Raw genomic sequence first — 16224 nt, 5'->3', positions numbered from 1 at the left:
ATTCATAATTCAACGTCTCGTTCTGAGCTTGTCGTTTTATTGTGTTATCAATCTCCTGATCCAGTCTGGGTCGTTTATTCCATATAGGATAAAACTTTTGGTTGAAACGGATTATGATTGAAATCCATGCTATCTGACAGAAAAGGTTATGGTCTTGGTTAAGTCAGTCAGTTGTGAAATAAATAAATAAATAAATAAATAAATAAATAAATAAATAAATAAATAAATAAGGAAAAAAAACAAGAAGACAAAAATATCACAAAAGAATCCACATGAAAGGTTTATTCATTTCTGTTTTTCAGCTCTTGTAAACAGCAGGTAACACTGCACTTACACCACTTTACATACACTGCTAAAGAAGGGGAAAAAAAAAGGAAATAAACGACAAGGAAAAAAAACATCATCATTAAAAATCAGTATAAAAATTGCCTGTTTTCTTTAAAGCAATATTTAAGTTCACAGAGCTTAAACATCGCAAACGTTTAAAGACATCGAGAGGTAAAAAACTGATAATGGTGGATGTTTTATAAAAAAAACAACAGCAACACTGTAAGATGTGAGAGAAGGTGTGGAAAGATAACAGCAAAATAACACGTACATCGTTCTGCTTCCTGTTTCTGCACTGATGAAACCTAAATAAGTCTCTTTTTTAACTTTTAAATACACAGCATTTCAACAACAATCAGTGTTCAGTGGGGCAAAATATTTAGGGAGTTGCCATAGTTATGAATGTCGAACCTTCATGCGGTGGATTAAGTTGAAGTGTTGAGGGAAACTTCAGCTGTCATGTTCTGTGATTTGTATATATTTTCCTCCTTACTGTCATCCGGTTTGATGATGAATCTACAGGCTACACGCTACCAGTCAAACATTAGAATACACACACACTCATTGTCCTATTGAGTGCTCTTTTTTTTTTCTTAGAGATTTGAGATTTGTTAGCACATGTATATGTTTATACTCGAATCGAACGTGTCTTAAAATAAGCAGCTACAACTTATTTTCAATTCCTTGACAGGGAAGATACCAAAGAGGGCGTAGAAATATTTATATAATAGAAATAGGAAACGGTTTTGTCCAAATTTTTGAGTGGTAATTTACAGCGGGTTGCACAGACTAGTTAACTAGTATACCAACTAGCTGCCGCAAGGTGAATGTTGACTAGTTGGGTTTGTGGAGAAACAAACAAACAATCAAACAAAAACAAAAACAAAAAAAAAAGAGGCATACTGTGAAGAAAATGCTGGATGAATGTACAAATACACAAAACTACACTAAGGATTTTTTTTTCACTTGGCATGTAGTAGAGAGGGTTTTTTTTAAATCACTAACCAACCTACTCAGCTAGTGTTAGAGATTTACATGACGTATATTCAGACGATGCTCCGGATGTTGTTATATACATCACATCCTCCAGCTGTCGTTAACCTGTAACGAATTTCCGCACCATGCCGCAAGCTCTCAGTTTCAGACTTCTATGATGTCCTTTTTTAAAAACCGGGACCTTTTTAAATACTGTAATATGTAACACACAGATTTAGTCTTTTACACGTTTATTGCACTGACGTATTTACGTTCATCGTTAACAGTGTGGCTTCAGAGCGCATTAACGAGTTGAACGAGTTTTGTACTACACGCCTTCTTTACTGCGCATTATAAATAATGAAATCCTGAACCAGGTTTGTGTTTTAACTACAGACTAGAAGAACAACCGACTCCTTTATGAGCTTCTTCTTAACGTGTAACAATTAGTGTAACCCGTGTAGAAGATGTGGGAATTTTGTTCATGGTCAAGTAAAAGAAGAACTAGGAGAGGAAGAACTTGATTTGGAGACACACACACACACACACACACACACACACACACACACACACACACAAGCTACTAATTTAACAGCACACTTAAGTCTCACGTGGCTATACAGAGATTTTATATCCCAGAGTCACAAGTGATTCGACTGCACCAGTGGGTTCAAACGCACCAGTACCTTTTTTTTTTTTTTTTTTTTTTTGAAAAAGAAACTGATGTTCAATTTATGCATCCTAACATAAGGCCACCTTAGGCAAGTGCTAAAAGTTTCATTACATACACGCAGAGACGACGAGGATAGCATCCTACCCGAGTCTGCATCAAACCTCAATGGAAACTAATGCTACCAGTTAAAAAAGTCAAGAAGCACCATGTTGTTTTATTAATAATCAAAACCGTCAATATTCTGACCCAAATTTGTTAGAGTTTATGATAGAGATGCATCGATACAAATACAAAGATCAGTCTGATACTCCAAAAAAAGCTCCAATACCACCATCCAGTATCAGGAGATACTAAGTTTGAACCTAGTTTGCATTGTAGACAGCGATCTGGACATATTTCCAAAAAAATGTTCTTATTAAATGAAACGTTTCTAGAATATTTTCTAGAAAGGTCCACAATTTAATAAACATCACCACGACAACAAAAAAAATATATAACGTTTTCCGTGTATTCATTTGTAGGACTCGAGGTGCGTCCCAAATCGCATACTTGTACATTTTTACATGGCATTGTGTAGTAGAGAATAGTTTGAGTACCGGGTTTACACTTAAAACTCGCAGCTTTGCTTAGTAGCAGAAGAAGGGCAGGGCTAGCGGGCACACACGCCGGATGCGAAAACCTTTTCAAGATGGCTCATGAGACTCTAGTATACGGGACGGGCATTCACTAAATTCCAGGGGTTTCGTTACCACGACGTAAAGTGGGCGTGTTTCCGGAGGTCTTGGAAAAACGTCCTCTTTCAAAAAAAGAGCATACCTACGAAGGACAAAACAGTCATACAGGTAGATTTATTTTAGAAAACAAATAAACAACCAAAAACTACGGTTATGGTTAGGGTTAGGGTTAGATTATCAAATAGGCCACGCCTACCCAATGACGCAATATCTGTTACGCTGTTCTGAAATCCCTGGAAATAAGTGCATCCCGTACGAGACGTCTTTACATCGTTATATGCTATCGATTGTGAACCTAAGAACTGCTTTGGGTATGTGATTTGGGACACTAGCTAGAATCCTCCCAATAGCTGATTGAGAATATCAGCTCTTTTTCCAGTGTATTGTTGTTGACAATCAGCCCTTATTGGTCCTCGGCAATGAGGGATTTGGACGCAGCCAAAAACATAAAAAAAAAACCTTCTTTACATACCGCTGTAGTAAAGTGTACTTGTAAGAAACAACCTCAACCCTACATCATCCAAGGTAACTAATGTAGCTAGATATTTGCACAAATGAACTCACTCATAAAGAACAAGCCTAGTAGCCTAAGATCATGAACATGCACTTGTGCACTTTTCCTGGACACTACTAACCCAAGGAAAACGAAATAAAGCTGAATATTACGGTTGAGTGACATCCCTGATTGACTGATTACTCATTTTTTTAGAATGACTTAATATTTGGTCTGGAAAAAAAAAAAACCAATACAAAACAAATCCGAGGTATCGATGAATCTCTACTTGAATAGATTGTTTTTGTCTTGTTACTCATATGATGAAAAGCTTTAAATATGATAACGATGTGTATTGATATGACAATGATCTGACATCTAGATTAGAAGAACCTTTAGAGTGTAAACACTTTGTTGTTGGTTCTCTGGCTTTTCCGTGTCGCATGACGTCACAACCAGACGACAAACACGTCTGAAAGCTAGTTAGCGTGACAGGCGTTCGTGTAAACCGAATCAAACTACTGGCTTCTAGCATGTTTTTGGCTTAGACACCTTTGAAAAAAAAACAGTGGTGCCTTTTTTTTCTTGTTTTTTTTTTTTTTTGCAAGTAGGCTCAGAGAAACATAAGCGCAAATAAATAGCGGTTCCTTCTCTCCACACTTGAGGATCTTGAGGATGATGGTGATAGTAAAAACGATGGCCTGTCGCTCTGCGTGCTGTCAGTCGAGTTGCGACAGGAGAACATCGAGACTGGCCACCAGGATTGCAATGGTCCTTTTGCACCAGCGGAGGAAAACATGGTTCCCTTGTTTTCCGATTTCAAAAGTTCTTGAAAATCTCGAGGTCTTTCGGTGACACTGGAGTCTCTTTTTTCCACTCGTCCTCTGGGTAAGCTTCGAAGTTGGAAGTGTCACCTTCGTGAGATACCTTAGGAACTATAGGGGGCTGTAAAAAAGAGAGGAGTGTATAGGGTCAAACTCCATGAGTACACTGGGATTAATATAATTTTTCCTTAAATTGGTTTTGCTAGACTAATCACAGCTGTGTCCAATCGGCAACAAACAGTTGAGTTAATCTTGTGTTTCTGGATATATTTTTTTTTTTCTAATTTGTTGTTGTGTTTTGTTTCCTTTTCAATTCCTAGGAAATTTCCTGGAACGCTAACTCCTTTACTCCTCCTGCTGCTGAGAATTGTCAATGAGTGTAATGTAACCCAAAAACTATCAGGTTTTGTGAGCTAGCATAGACTTTTACCATGAAGAAACCATGAAGATACATTTAGAATTTGTACTGAATTTATAGATTTCTGTGAAGCTGTGAATTGAAATAAAGTGAAATATACATTGGCCACAATGACCACAGTGAATAGTTACAGCTGAGCAAAATTTTTAATGATATTTACTTTTTGGAGAAATAACAAAATGAGGATTTCTTCAGTTCATTATTAGCTTATATTTTGGAATCCTTTCCAATGGGCATCCTTTTCTTGCCTTATAGATAGTGGTAGCCCCACTCCAAAGAATGTCACTGGGCCAACCTCCCTATTGGTCTGGCTACTTCCCCCATTTTGTCTAGCTATGTCCCCCCATTGGTCTGGCTATGTCCCCCATTGGTCTGGCCACACCCCCCATAGTTCTGGCTGCATCCCACCATTTGGTCTGGCTACATCACCCCACTGGTCTGGCTACGTCCTCCCACTGGTCTGGCTACGTCCTCCCACTGGTCTGGGTACGTCCTCCCACTGGTCTAGCTACGTCCTCCCACTGGTCTAGCTACGTCCTCCCACTGGTCTGGCTACGTCCTCCCACTGGTCTGGCTACGTCCTCCCACTGGTCTAGCTACGTCCTCCCACTGGTCTAGCTACGTCCTCCCACTGGTCTAGCTACGTCCTGCAACTGGTCTAGCTACGTCCTGCCACTGGTCTAGCTACCTCCTCCCACTGGTCTGGCTACGTCCCCCCACTGGTCTGGCTACGTCCCCCCACTGGTCTGGCTATGTCCCCCCACTGGCCTAGCTACATCCCCAACTAGCCTGGCTATGTCCCCCCATTGATCTGGATATGTCCCCTGTTGGTCTGGATACATCTCTCTGTGTAAGATATTGATCTCAATCTTTGACACTGGGATCTAAATGAAAAAGATTTACCTTTAGTTTCCTATTTGGCACTGCATCCCAGTCTACAGTCTTAAACCACCTGTGCTTTTTCACGTCTTCTGCTCCGTTCTGCCAAATAAGAACAACATGAAGACCTTCATAAGTGACTTCAGATAGAGAAACAAAGGAATCTCAGATTTGAAAGATTACTGAAACAATAAATCAATAAAAAAAAGAACACACATGCGTGCTAACGGAATGCATTACTTTCTCCTTGGGAGTGCAGCCAAACAAAAAATCTCATGCATATGGGAATGTTTGTGCGAGATTCATTGATTGTTAGGCATTGTGAATGTCAGAGACCTTTCATCTTCGTTGTGGCGATCCATAGCCAATATAAGACAAGGACACAGGAAAAGGAAACACACAATTTCACGCATTATACTGTACATGTCGTTCGTTTGTAAGATGACTTCAGCGCTATAAAATATCTGGAATCGTTCTTCAAGCTGATATATTACAGCAGTGTAAGACCATGTCCATCTTCCTGTGAAGGAGTGCATGCTCTTTTCTTTATTCTTACTGCCTTTTAACCATGTCGTGCTGAGACGGCGGAAAAGAGAGAGGAGGATGAGCGAGAAACAAGCATGACGGCAATAATCTACCGTCAATGATCTATGTGGGAAATGAACCCAAGCGTGCTTTCTGCATGGACGCTATATTTTGCGCGTCGTAGCTATAGAGCGTGCACACACAAACAAAACAAAAAAAAGCTCACGAGTGGTAAGACAATCCACATTTGCTATGAGTAATCATGTGTGGTTTTATTACCAGAACTTGATGGAAAATGGAAACGGATGCACATGCAGTCACTGATGAAATCAGCGGTGAGACTGAGACTGGGACAGAGAGCGTTTCAGCTGCCACTCTGAATGCTCATTCGTCAAATCTGCTAGAGGACATTATGAAACATGACTGCCATTAAATGCAAATCTACACCTGGTCTAAGCGACCCTGATTGACCCTCTTGGGGGACTGAAGGGCAGCTGGAAGATAGCGTGTTTCTATGTACACTCCTCCTTGGTACTTCTAAAGCAGAAATCCTGTAAGGCACCCAAGATCTACACCACAATCAGATTTCTTTCCGTGCATTTGGGATCTTTTTTCTTTTGATTTAATGCAACACAGACATCATGCATTTCATAATAGAAGATAAGTCAAGTTATCATGGTGGCGCTGTGTTCAATTTGGTTCAAATACAGTATGAGTGTGCATCTGTGGAAAAACCAAGATATTTGGAATGTGAGTGTGAACTGATTCTGGCAAACATCCAAAACTTTGCTAGCTACGTGTGATCTCTTTATGTCAAGTTGTATCTAAAAGTGTGTTCTGTAGCCAAATGGACGAAAGCCAATTCAGTTTGAAGTCAGATACCAACTGTTGAAAAGTCCGGCATGCTTCCAGGTTTTCCGATTAATAACGGTCAGTTGATTCTAACGGAGGGGGGCACGGTGGCTTAGTGGTTAGCACGTTCGCCTCACACCTCCAGGGTTGGGGGTTTGATTCCTGCCTCCACCTTGTGTGTGTGGAGTTTGCATGTTCTCCCCGTGCCTCGTGGGTTTCCTCCAGGTACTCCGGTTTCCTCCCCCGGTCCAAAGACATGCATGGTAGGTTGATTGGCATCTCTGGAAAATTGTCCGTAGTGTGTGATTGCGTGAGTGAATGAGTGTGTGTGTGCCCTGCGATGGGTTGGCACTCTGTCCAGGGTGTATCCTGCCTTGATGCCCGATGACGCCTGAGATCCCCGTGACCCGAGGTAGTTCAGATAAGCGGTAGAAAATGAGAGAGAGAGAGAGAGAGAGAGAGAGAGAGAGAGAGAGAGAGAGAAAGAGAGAGAGTGATTCTAACGTCATTCTCACCTTCATATTCCCAAGTCTTCTTGCTCGGTCAATCACCAGAAACTTCTTGATGAGGTCTCTGAACAGAAATGGACACACATGAAGCTACATGATGACAGAGATTTAGCCTTACAAAAAATTCCCATGAAATCATTTTAAACAATGTACAGCTGAAAGACTGAAAGTTATTAACCCCTTTTTACCAGCCCAATGCTGTTCGATTAAGCTGGTGAAATAGAAACTGACTTAATGGACATTTTCAATCAGTGTAAACCAAAAATCTGAGCTAAAGTGAGTCAGGACTCTGTTGGCTTTCAGTGGGAGTCAGTGTGTTTTTCTCTCTGTTGATAATCTTCCACAGAATTTTAGCTGCTTATGAACAAACACTTGGGGCAGGAGAGCAGAAATAGGTTTGATATCAACATTTACTTTGAAGATACAAACATTTTTGTTGTAAAATCGAACCATTCTTGGTTTTTTTTTTTTTTTTTTGGAAACTTTCAATAAATATATAGCTCCTGGTAGACTAAGAAAAAAAAACCAGAAATGCATATTAAATACTACAAATTCTTAAAGCCCTGAGTGTCAGGTCTCACTCTACAGTGGTGCTTAATATGAAGCTCATATAAAAGTAGACAAAGACATTCAATGTTGACCCTGGAAACAAGAACATATTTTGGCCTTATGTGTGTAATGTCAGGGGGGCACGGTGGCTTAGTGGTTAGCACGTTCGCCTCACACCTCCAGGGTTGTGGGTTCGATTCCCGCCTCCGCCTTGTGTGTGTGGAGTTTGCATGTTCTCCCCGTGCCTCGGGGGTTTCCTCCGGGTTTCCTCCCCTGGTCTAAAGACATGCATGGTAGGTTGATCGGCATCTCTGGAAAATTATCCGTAGTGTGTGATTGCGTGAGTGAATGAGAGTGTGTGTGTGCCCTGCGATGGGTTGGCACTCCGTCCAGGGTGTATCCTGCCTTGATGCCCGATGACGCCTGAGATAGGCACAGGCTCCCCGTGACCCGAGGTAGTTCGGATAAGCGGTAGAAAATGAGAGTGAGAGAGAGAGTGTGTAATGTCTTGCCTGGAATTACTGGTGTATTTTATGTCGTGAAAACAGCCCAATCAAAAACTCCCACTGACTTCTGGATGATGGAACTGGAAGTGATAAAATGCTTATTTCCCAGGATTTAGGACTCATTTCCTCAGATCTTTATTGTAAAATAGTCAAGATTGGGGTGGTATTGCATCACACCGTCATGACAATGCTTATTTTTTCACCCGAACAATACGTATCCTGCAGATGACATTGATATTTCCCATATGCTTGATGTCATGCTGGTAGCACTGATAGTACATTATCATGATAGCTCTGGTGTTTCTCAGAATGAATGTCCACAGATAGAGAACTCCTTTCTGAGCCAACACTGTTACTCGCAGCCACACGCATAACTTATTGCTGCCTTTGTGATATTCGATTGCGTTGACTGGAATATATTCATCTCATCATGCCTTGTTGTGCCAAGCAGCTTATTCAGATGCTGATTGTAGTAGAAAGGCCTCGTATTTCACTTGCTTGTTATGTTGTCGAGTTGACATGAGTGATGCCTCGAATACGTGTGTTTGCAACTCAGTTTGGCGCGTGCGGATGCTAACCCGTCTCCTGCCTGATATCCTGTCTCTCTCTTCAAGCTTGTCCTGATGTACGGCTCTGTGAAAGAGGTCTGGCCTACTTAGCGCTGTCAAAACACCACTCAGACAAATTCACCTGGCTTAAAGGTCTGTATCAGTGTTTGAAGTATTTCTAAGTGCCTTCAGATGGGAAAGTGTGATATAATGCTTATGTGTTCTGATGGTGCTGCTGTTGACTGAATGGACACATTAGGCTTGAAAAAGCTTTGTGTTTGGCATAAAATTTTTACATTCGATAGCTTAAAATCTGGACATTCAGCAAACTTGTACAAGTAATGTTCAGGGTTTCAGCCATTTAAACTGGATTTTAATGGGGACATGTACAGTTACCGTCATCACCGAAATGTTCAAGAACATATTTTTTTCCACAGCTATTTGCCAATGCTAAGAAGATTTTATTGACCGATAAGCGACATGTTGTATTTTTTATCTGTTTATAGTTCTGACCAATCAGAATTGAGAATTTACCAGTGTTGTTTTTACAAGGAACACATTGTAGTGATATTTTTGTTTGCTTTATAATCTGCATTTTCTCTCTATTTATGCCATGTTCTCAATATGTTCCTAATCTGTTTAAAATGAATATCATCCTTGGTTTCTTAATTTTTAAACACAGGAATAACTTTTCCAGGAATGTAGGGACTCTGTTCACACATAAGAACGCCCAATAATAACTTGGTCTAGGGAAATTGTCCATTATTAAAAACAAAAAGAACTGGAGCTGCAGTGCAAAAGTTTACACACCTGAACATCATGAGGATTTGACTTGTTCCTCATGTGAATCGCAGACAGCTATGACTATGTCTGCACATGTTTAGTGCTCCGAACTGTCATATCCGTAGCTTTAAATTTAAGATTTAAACTCAAAGTGGGTGTGTCTTAATCCAAACGGGTGATATTTGAATATGCGCCCTTCCACGATGCCATTATGTAGCTGTACAGAAGTAAAACCATTCTGTTTACGTGATTTTCTGTTGCGTCCCATTGGACCCCAGACCTCACTCTTACCCCGAGTGTCAACCAGATACCCTGTGTAGGCAAGCTTTTTATAAAAAAATTAATCTAAAAATTGTGGATTTTCTATTATAGGTATATGTGTATTAGTATCTGTTCAGTTGTTCATTCTAAATAATGTATTTATATCTCTAATTCTGTCGTTCTATACCGATTTCAACCTTCAGACTCAAACATCTGTCTGTCTTCTGCCCAGGACGCTGCTGTAAATCTCACTATGCTCACACAAGGATTATGACGAATGCCGTGCGTAATGCTGTGAAATGAAATGGAACGCATGCTGGGATGATCAATCTTCCTTTCCCTCCATGAAGGTGTATTAAGATGACTGATAACACACATCAAGTCATCTCTCCATACTGCATAAACCTGATGTATAGTGTGAGTAGGGCTGTGAAAGTGGAAGTGGCTTAGTAGTGAGAGAGTGAGGGAAACAGAAAGAGAGAGAGAGAGAGAGAGAGAGAGAGAGAGAGAGAGAGAGAGAGAGAGAGAGAGAGAGAGAGAGATAAAGACAGACAGACAGAGAGATAGATAGAAAGTAACAAGTGTGCATTCCTCCGCTGCAGCTGTCTCAGGCCTAAGCTAATGGGTTCACATCAGCACTAGTCGGATTAGACTGCAGCACTTTTTAATGAGAATGTGGGAGTGTGTGTGTGTGTGTGTGTGTCTTGACTACACTTTGGTTAGCCATGTGCAGGTCACAGGGGCAAACCCACCTACAAGATGGCACATTAGCAAAATTCATCAACTTGATGAATAAGCCCATTCTGTCCTTTCTAGTCTCCTTGTTAACAGAGCGCGTGTAATTAAGCCTTGTTCATTTGTCTTTGTATTGTTTGGACCAAGCTTACTTTACGTAGAAATCCAGATGCCGTGGAAACTCCAGCTTTCCCGCCAGGATCTTCTGATAGATGCCGAAAGGATTGTCGTCGAAAAACGGCGGGTACCTGGGGAAAAAAAACGCGATGCAAATGAATAGTGAGACATTATGCGATGGGTGTGGATGAGAAGATCACAGAAATGCACACGTCTGAAATCCTTAACTTGTGTAACTTGTTTACTTTTCTAATGCAAAAGTTCAGTGTGTCAAATTACTGTGAAAAAAGATCAGTAATGAAGACTAGCGCAGAGCTCTTTCCATCTTGCTGGCAGGACGTCTGAATTCAGTAAATCCGCGCAAAGTGACGAGACGTAACAAATGATGTGTCTCCGGTTGCTCGGTTACGTTCAATGCCTCTTCCAATACTGAAAAATATTGGCGCCGCGATTCGGTTGCTCTCCGAAGCCAGCATGCCTGACAGTTCCTTATTTTCACAACATACAGTACAGAACGTATTCCTGCAGCAGCGGTTATTGTGTTTATGGGCATTTGTTAAATGTTTACTTCAAATTCTTGCAAAAGGGAAGGGATGTATGTGTGTGGTTCGTACTGTATACAGGAGTGTGAACGGTCTGCTGTCTGAGTGTTTCTCCGGGACTGACTGTAGGCCAGCATTTACACTTACACCTAATCCTTCACCACACACACCCGAACACACACACTGACTTACCACATTACAATTAATCAAGACCGTTAAAGTTAAACTCAAATTTAATTTGCTTCAAAGTTTTAGTATTCAAAGTCATTTAGAGTCTAATAAGCTTGTAACTTTTACTGCCACATGCTGCTGGAAGGAAGAGCGACACTAATGTTGCAGTCCTGTACAAAGAACCATGACACCATGACAGTTCTGTAATATTTCACATTTGTCACAGTAATGTTTTTCTGCCCGTCTCTGATATTTGTCTTTCTTGAGTCTTTCGCTTAAGTAGTCGGGACAAAATAACTTCCTATTCGTTATACATGATTATTAGATTAGGCAGAATAGATTTTTTTACCGTTCTTAATATGAGCTCTGTTTGTCACTGGAGATTTAGGTAGAGAATTTGTCACTAAACTGATCTACTGGTCCGAATAACTAACCTATTATAAATTTCTGAAAATATCCGTAATAATACAAGACAGTAATAACACCTTGATGAAATAAAAGGTATCTGTTCAGCTGGTAAAAGGCTGTAAATTGGTGTACTGCTAGTTCTGTTGAAAGTCACTTTTCCCCTGTTCTACCAGTTTTTCTTACTTTTGTGGAAGTACTTTTCCTGTACTTTTATCTATCAAACACAAAACAGTATTTTTTTTAGTTATATACAGTATGAAGGCTGCTGCCATTGCAGTTTGCAGACTTTGTGTGTTTTTCTCGCACTTTGGAGGTCTATTCCAGGTTTCCTCCATAAGTCCAATGACATACGTCAAAGTTTTACCGGCATCACTAAATTTGTTTGTGAGTGTGTCCAGGGTGGCCCCTACATTGTGCTACATGTCTCCTGGCACTCTGGGACCCTGTGACCCTATATAAAATAAGCACTAGAGAAAATGGATGGAAGGATAGATGGATGGATGGATGGATGGATGGATGGAAAGACTTAAAAAGTCCTGCCGTATCTCTCAGCTTTGTATCTTGTACTATTAACATGTCCAACCTGATCAACTGTCTGAATTATTTTATCACTAATAAATAACATTCATTCATTCATTCATTCATTTTCTACCGCTTATCCAAACTACCTCGGGTCACGGGGAGCCTGTGCCTATCTCAGGCGTCATCAGGCATCAAGGCAGGATACACCCTGGACGGAGTGCCAACCCATCACAGTAATAAATAACAACGATCTCTAAATCAACTGCTTGGAGGAATGTAGAAGAAGATCATGTTTAATTTCATAGTTTAACTCTTTCGAACAAAACTAAATACAATACTTGTTAATTGTATCGTCCACCTACTACTATTATTAGTAGTAGGTGGACGATATTATTTAGCGTCCTGGATGAATAAATGTAAATGAGCACCAGTGTAAAAAAGACAAACTGGGTGCAGATCAGGGTTTTGTGGTCTTTCGCTGTGAGGTCTTTCTAACATAGTTGAGTAATGGATTTAGCAGCAGCAGGCTGCCAACACAAAGCACACGGAAAAGCCAAGAGATGAAAAATGGCAAGAAACAATGACACTTTTCAAGCTATTTAACTAGGAGTTAGTGACACAGAATGGAAAGAAATGAAATCATTGGGTTATGCAACTTGAACATACTTTGTCTAACGCCGTAGGTGTCTGGAACTCCCAAAAAGCATGAAAAAGGCAGATAAAGTAAAGCAAACAGAGTAGGTGTGGACGGCAGTGTCCAGCTCTCTGTCCTCCTCCGGGCTTGGAACACAAAAACAGCGGCGTGCTGTGCTACTACACCTGCGTAAGAGTATAATAAGCCTGAGGACGCGAGGCCTTAACGCATGTTGACAGTTGGCTCAGGCGAGAGCAGCAGGTGGAAGCACTTAACGTAAGTGCGGACGACTGTAGAACAGCATCAAAGCAAATCGTTCCTCAGTAGAGCCAGTGTAAAACTACTCATTATTATTATGACTCCACTCCTGAAAGCTTGACCAGACTGAAATGAACACCAGTTGACATTTTAGAGATCCTCTAGTGCAGAAGACACAGTATTTGGACCCTGACTTGTTTCCATAACAAGTCCTTAGTTTGGAAATCTGTTTCCTTCATGATCAAGAAGCAATGTACTTATACAAGGGGGAAAGTACCTCAGCGCTCGTCTGTTTAGAAATCTAGATTGATACGCAAATGCCTCAGGATGTGTTCACATTAATGGTATTGTGTCTTCTGAGATAACATGATATCAGTGTGTGATAGATTATTGTAATGTAAAAAAGAGCAAATTAAAGAAGCCACAAGCCCTTAACTGGAATTAAAAAACACAGTGACCCAGCCACCTTCACTAGGACTATAGCATATAGAGGCCACACCTCCTTAACTATTATTGACAAAGAGGCCACACCTCCTTAATATGAACTGAGGCACAGAGACCACACCTCCTTAAATGGAACTGAGGCACAGAGACCACACCTCCTTAACTAGTATTGACAAAGAGACCACACCTCCTTAATATGAACTGAGGCACAGAGGCCACACCTCCTTAATTGCAACTGATGCACAGAGACCACACCTCCTTAATTGGAACTGAGGCACAGAGACCACACCTCCTTAATTGGAACTGAGGCACAGAGACCACACCTCCTTAATTGGAACTGAGGCACAGAGACCACACCTCCTTAACTGGAACTGAGGCACAGAGACCACACCTCCTTAACTGGAACTGAGGCACAGAGACCACACCTCCTTAATTGGAACTGAGGCACAGAGACCACACCTCCTTAATTGGAACTGAGGCACAGAGACCACACCTCCTTAATTGGAACTGAGGCACAGAGGCCACACCTCCTTAATTGGAACTGAGGCACAGAGGCCACACCTCCTTAATTGGAACTGAGGCACAGAGACCACACCTCTTTCACTGGCAGGCACATAGGTCATGTTTTCTCAGCTGTGACTGTCAGGTACCCAGCTCATGCCTTCTTGACTGAGACTGAGGCACACAGACTCCTGCCTCCTTCACAAACACTGACAGAGACGCCCAAATCTGTTTCCAATTTTTACCTCATAAATGGCAGCACAGGCGCATGGTACATATTGGGTGAATCTTTATACTCTTATTTAACTGTGCACTTTTCCAAGACCACCCTGACTACCAGGAAAACATCTGCATTCATGCAGTGCTAAGTGTCCCATGCCCTAGGAAACTTCTCTTTCATGAGGCACTCGCTACGATTCTGAAGAGCCAGTATGAGGCCTTTGACAAAGCACACATGAGACAGAGGAGCTCTATAAGCCACTTAGACCTGAATGAGTCTATAAGTGTGCACAGGACAAGGAGGGAAGTGGGAGAAAGAGTGTGTGGGTGTGTGTGTGTGTGTGTGTGTCTTCAAAAGGACTGGAAAAAAGGCCAAGGGCCAAGAGCGGGTCTCTGTCTCACAGGACTGCACACTTCTAAAAAGGCTGGGGAGTAAGACGGGCGGGTCTCACTTTTTCCACTACGCAGTAGTCTGGGAGAAGCTGTATAGCACATTTAGAACAAAGAAAGGTCAGATGGAGGAGCTGAAGTTACTGCTACAAAACCATGCATAAAAAATGTCAAATTCAGGTTCATTACTGTAGATAAATATTTCCCGGAATATAGTTTCTTAAATGTATTGGCACCCTAGAAACAGCATGCAAAATTGCTAGTTAAAAGATCCTTCACTGCTTCGGTGCTTTGAAAAACGATCAGCCATCTTCTTCGACGGAGAGTCGATTGCATTTCTCGCAACGTCCATAAAACAGCCCGGTTCAATAGATACATGAGCAGTGATGAGTTGTAATAGATCACTTGGAGCCTATTTTAGATCGCTGTCATAGTGAGCATTGAAAACCAGATGAATGTTGCATCTTTTCATTTCGTTCTTTGCCACAGCAAACAAAAAGCCTTTTCTGTGACATATTACAGTCATAAAAGATCACTGATGCATTGTGCTTTTCTGAAAAGATGTCAACCTTTTCACAAGAGCTGCTCTTTGGTTTTAGCAGCTGTGAGTAATTAATGGACCTTCTGCAGTTTTGTGAATGTGAATTATTGTGCAAGAAAAAAAAATGAGCTTCTTTCAAGGTTATTATGATGTATGCAGGTTACTCCAGGACAGATAGCACAATCGTAGCCAAGACCGGAGCTGCTCTGGTTCACTTACTGTATGATCAGAGAAGCTACAGGGATATTGTCACCACAAGAACCTATTCAAGATCCCAGGAACATTGGAGGAACTTGTGGTTATTCACACAGCAGAATCCTTTTCACAAGGAGTAACTTAAGGTTGTATTCCACTTCTTCAGGATCCACAGGAACTTTATCAAGCTCACAAACATTTGGTGGGTTTCACTACTGCCCCTTTTCCACCGAGGCAGTTTGAGTGCTGGTTCGGAGCCTAATTTAGAACCAGTTCTTTCTTTTTCGACAGCCAAAGCACCGGCTCTGAACCAGGAAAAGTGGTTCTTAAGTAGCACCAAAAGGTTGCTGGTCTAGACTTAAGAACCGCTTGCGTCAGGGGCTGGGGGCGGGGTTACTGTTAGCGCATTTGATAATATACCTTAAGTATACTAATGTTTAATACACTTTTTACTTTACTGCGATATGATGAATTATCAGCACACATGATAGTAGTTAGCTACTTGCTAAGGCTAACTTTTTTCTGTGTTAATGATAAAATAACGTTATGTACTTTCTCGATAACAACCTCCGTTTATACAGATTACATGGAGCTGCACGTACACGTTGGATTGGCCGCGTTTGGGTGTTAATGTAGGTTCACAAAGCCATGAGCATTAACAGTAAAGCAACATCCGCCATTGTTGTTGTGT

The 16224-nt window shown here is 41.2% G+C and overlaps 1 protein-coding gene across 1 annotated transcript in view; it reads right to left on the bottom strand.

Moving 5' to 3' along the window:
- Window positions 1-256: 256 nt before the first annotated feature.
- Window positions 257-16224, bottom strand: part of prkx (protein kinase X-linked) — a 37071-nt gene continuing 21103 nt past the window's right edge. Inside the window, exons 5-8 of the mRNA XM_060860428.1 lie at window positions 10744-10839; window positions 7216-7273; window positions 5348-5425; window positions 257-4147 (exon numbers count right to left, since the gene is read on the bottom strand). Of these exons, the coding sequence (XP_060716411.1) occupies window positions 4022-4147; window positions 5348-5425; window positions 7216-7273; window positions 10744-10839 (358 nt within the window). The 3' untranslated portion in view covers window positions 257-4021. The remainder of the gene's footprint in view (window positions 4148-5347; window positions 5426-7215; window positions 7274-10743; window positions 10840-16224) is intronic.

Source organism: Tachysurus vachellii, chromosome 24 (assembly GCF_030014155.1).
Source record: "Tachysurus vachellii isolate PV-2020 chromosome 24, HZAU_Pvac_v1, whole genome shotgun sequence".
In the NCBI taxonomy this organism is placed as follows: Eukaryota; Metazoa; Chordata; class Actinopteri; order Siluriformes; family Bagridae; genus Tachysurus; species Tachysurus vachellii.
Note: the sequence above shows the minus strand (reverse complement) of the source record. Positions and strands in the feature narration are given on the sequence as shown.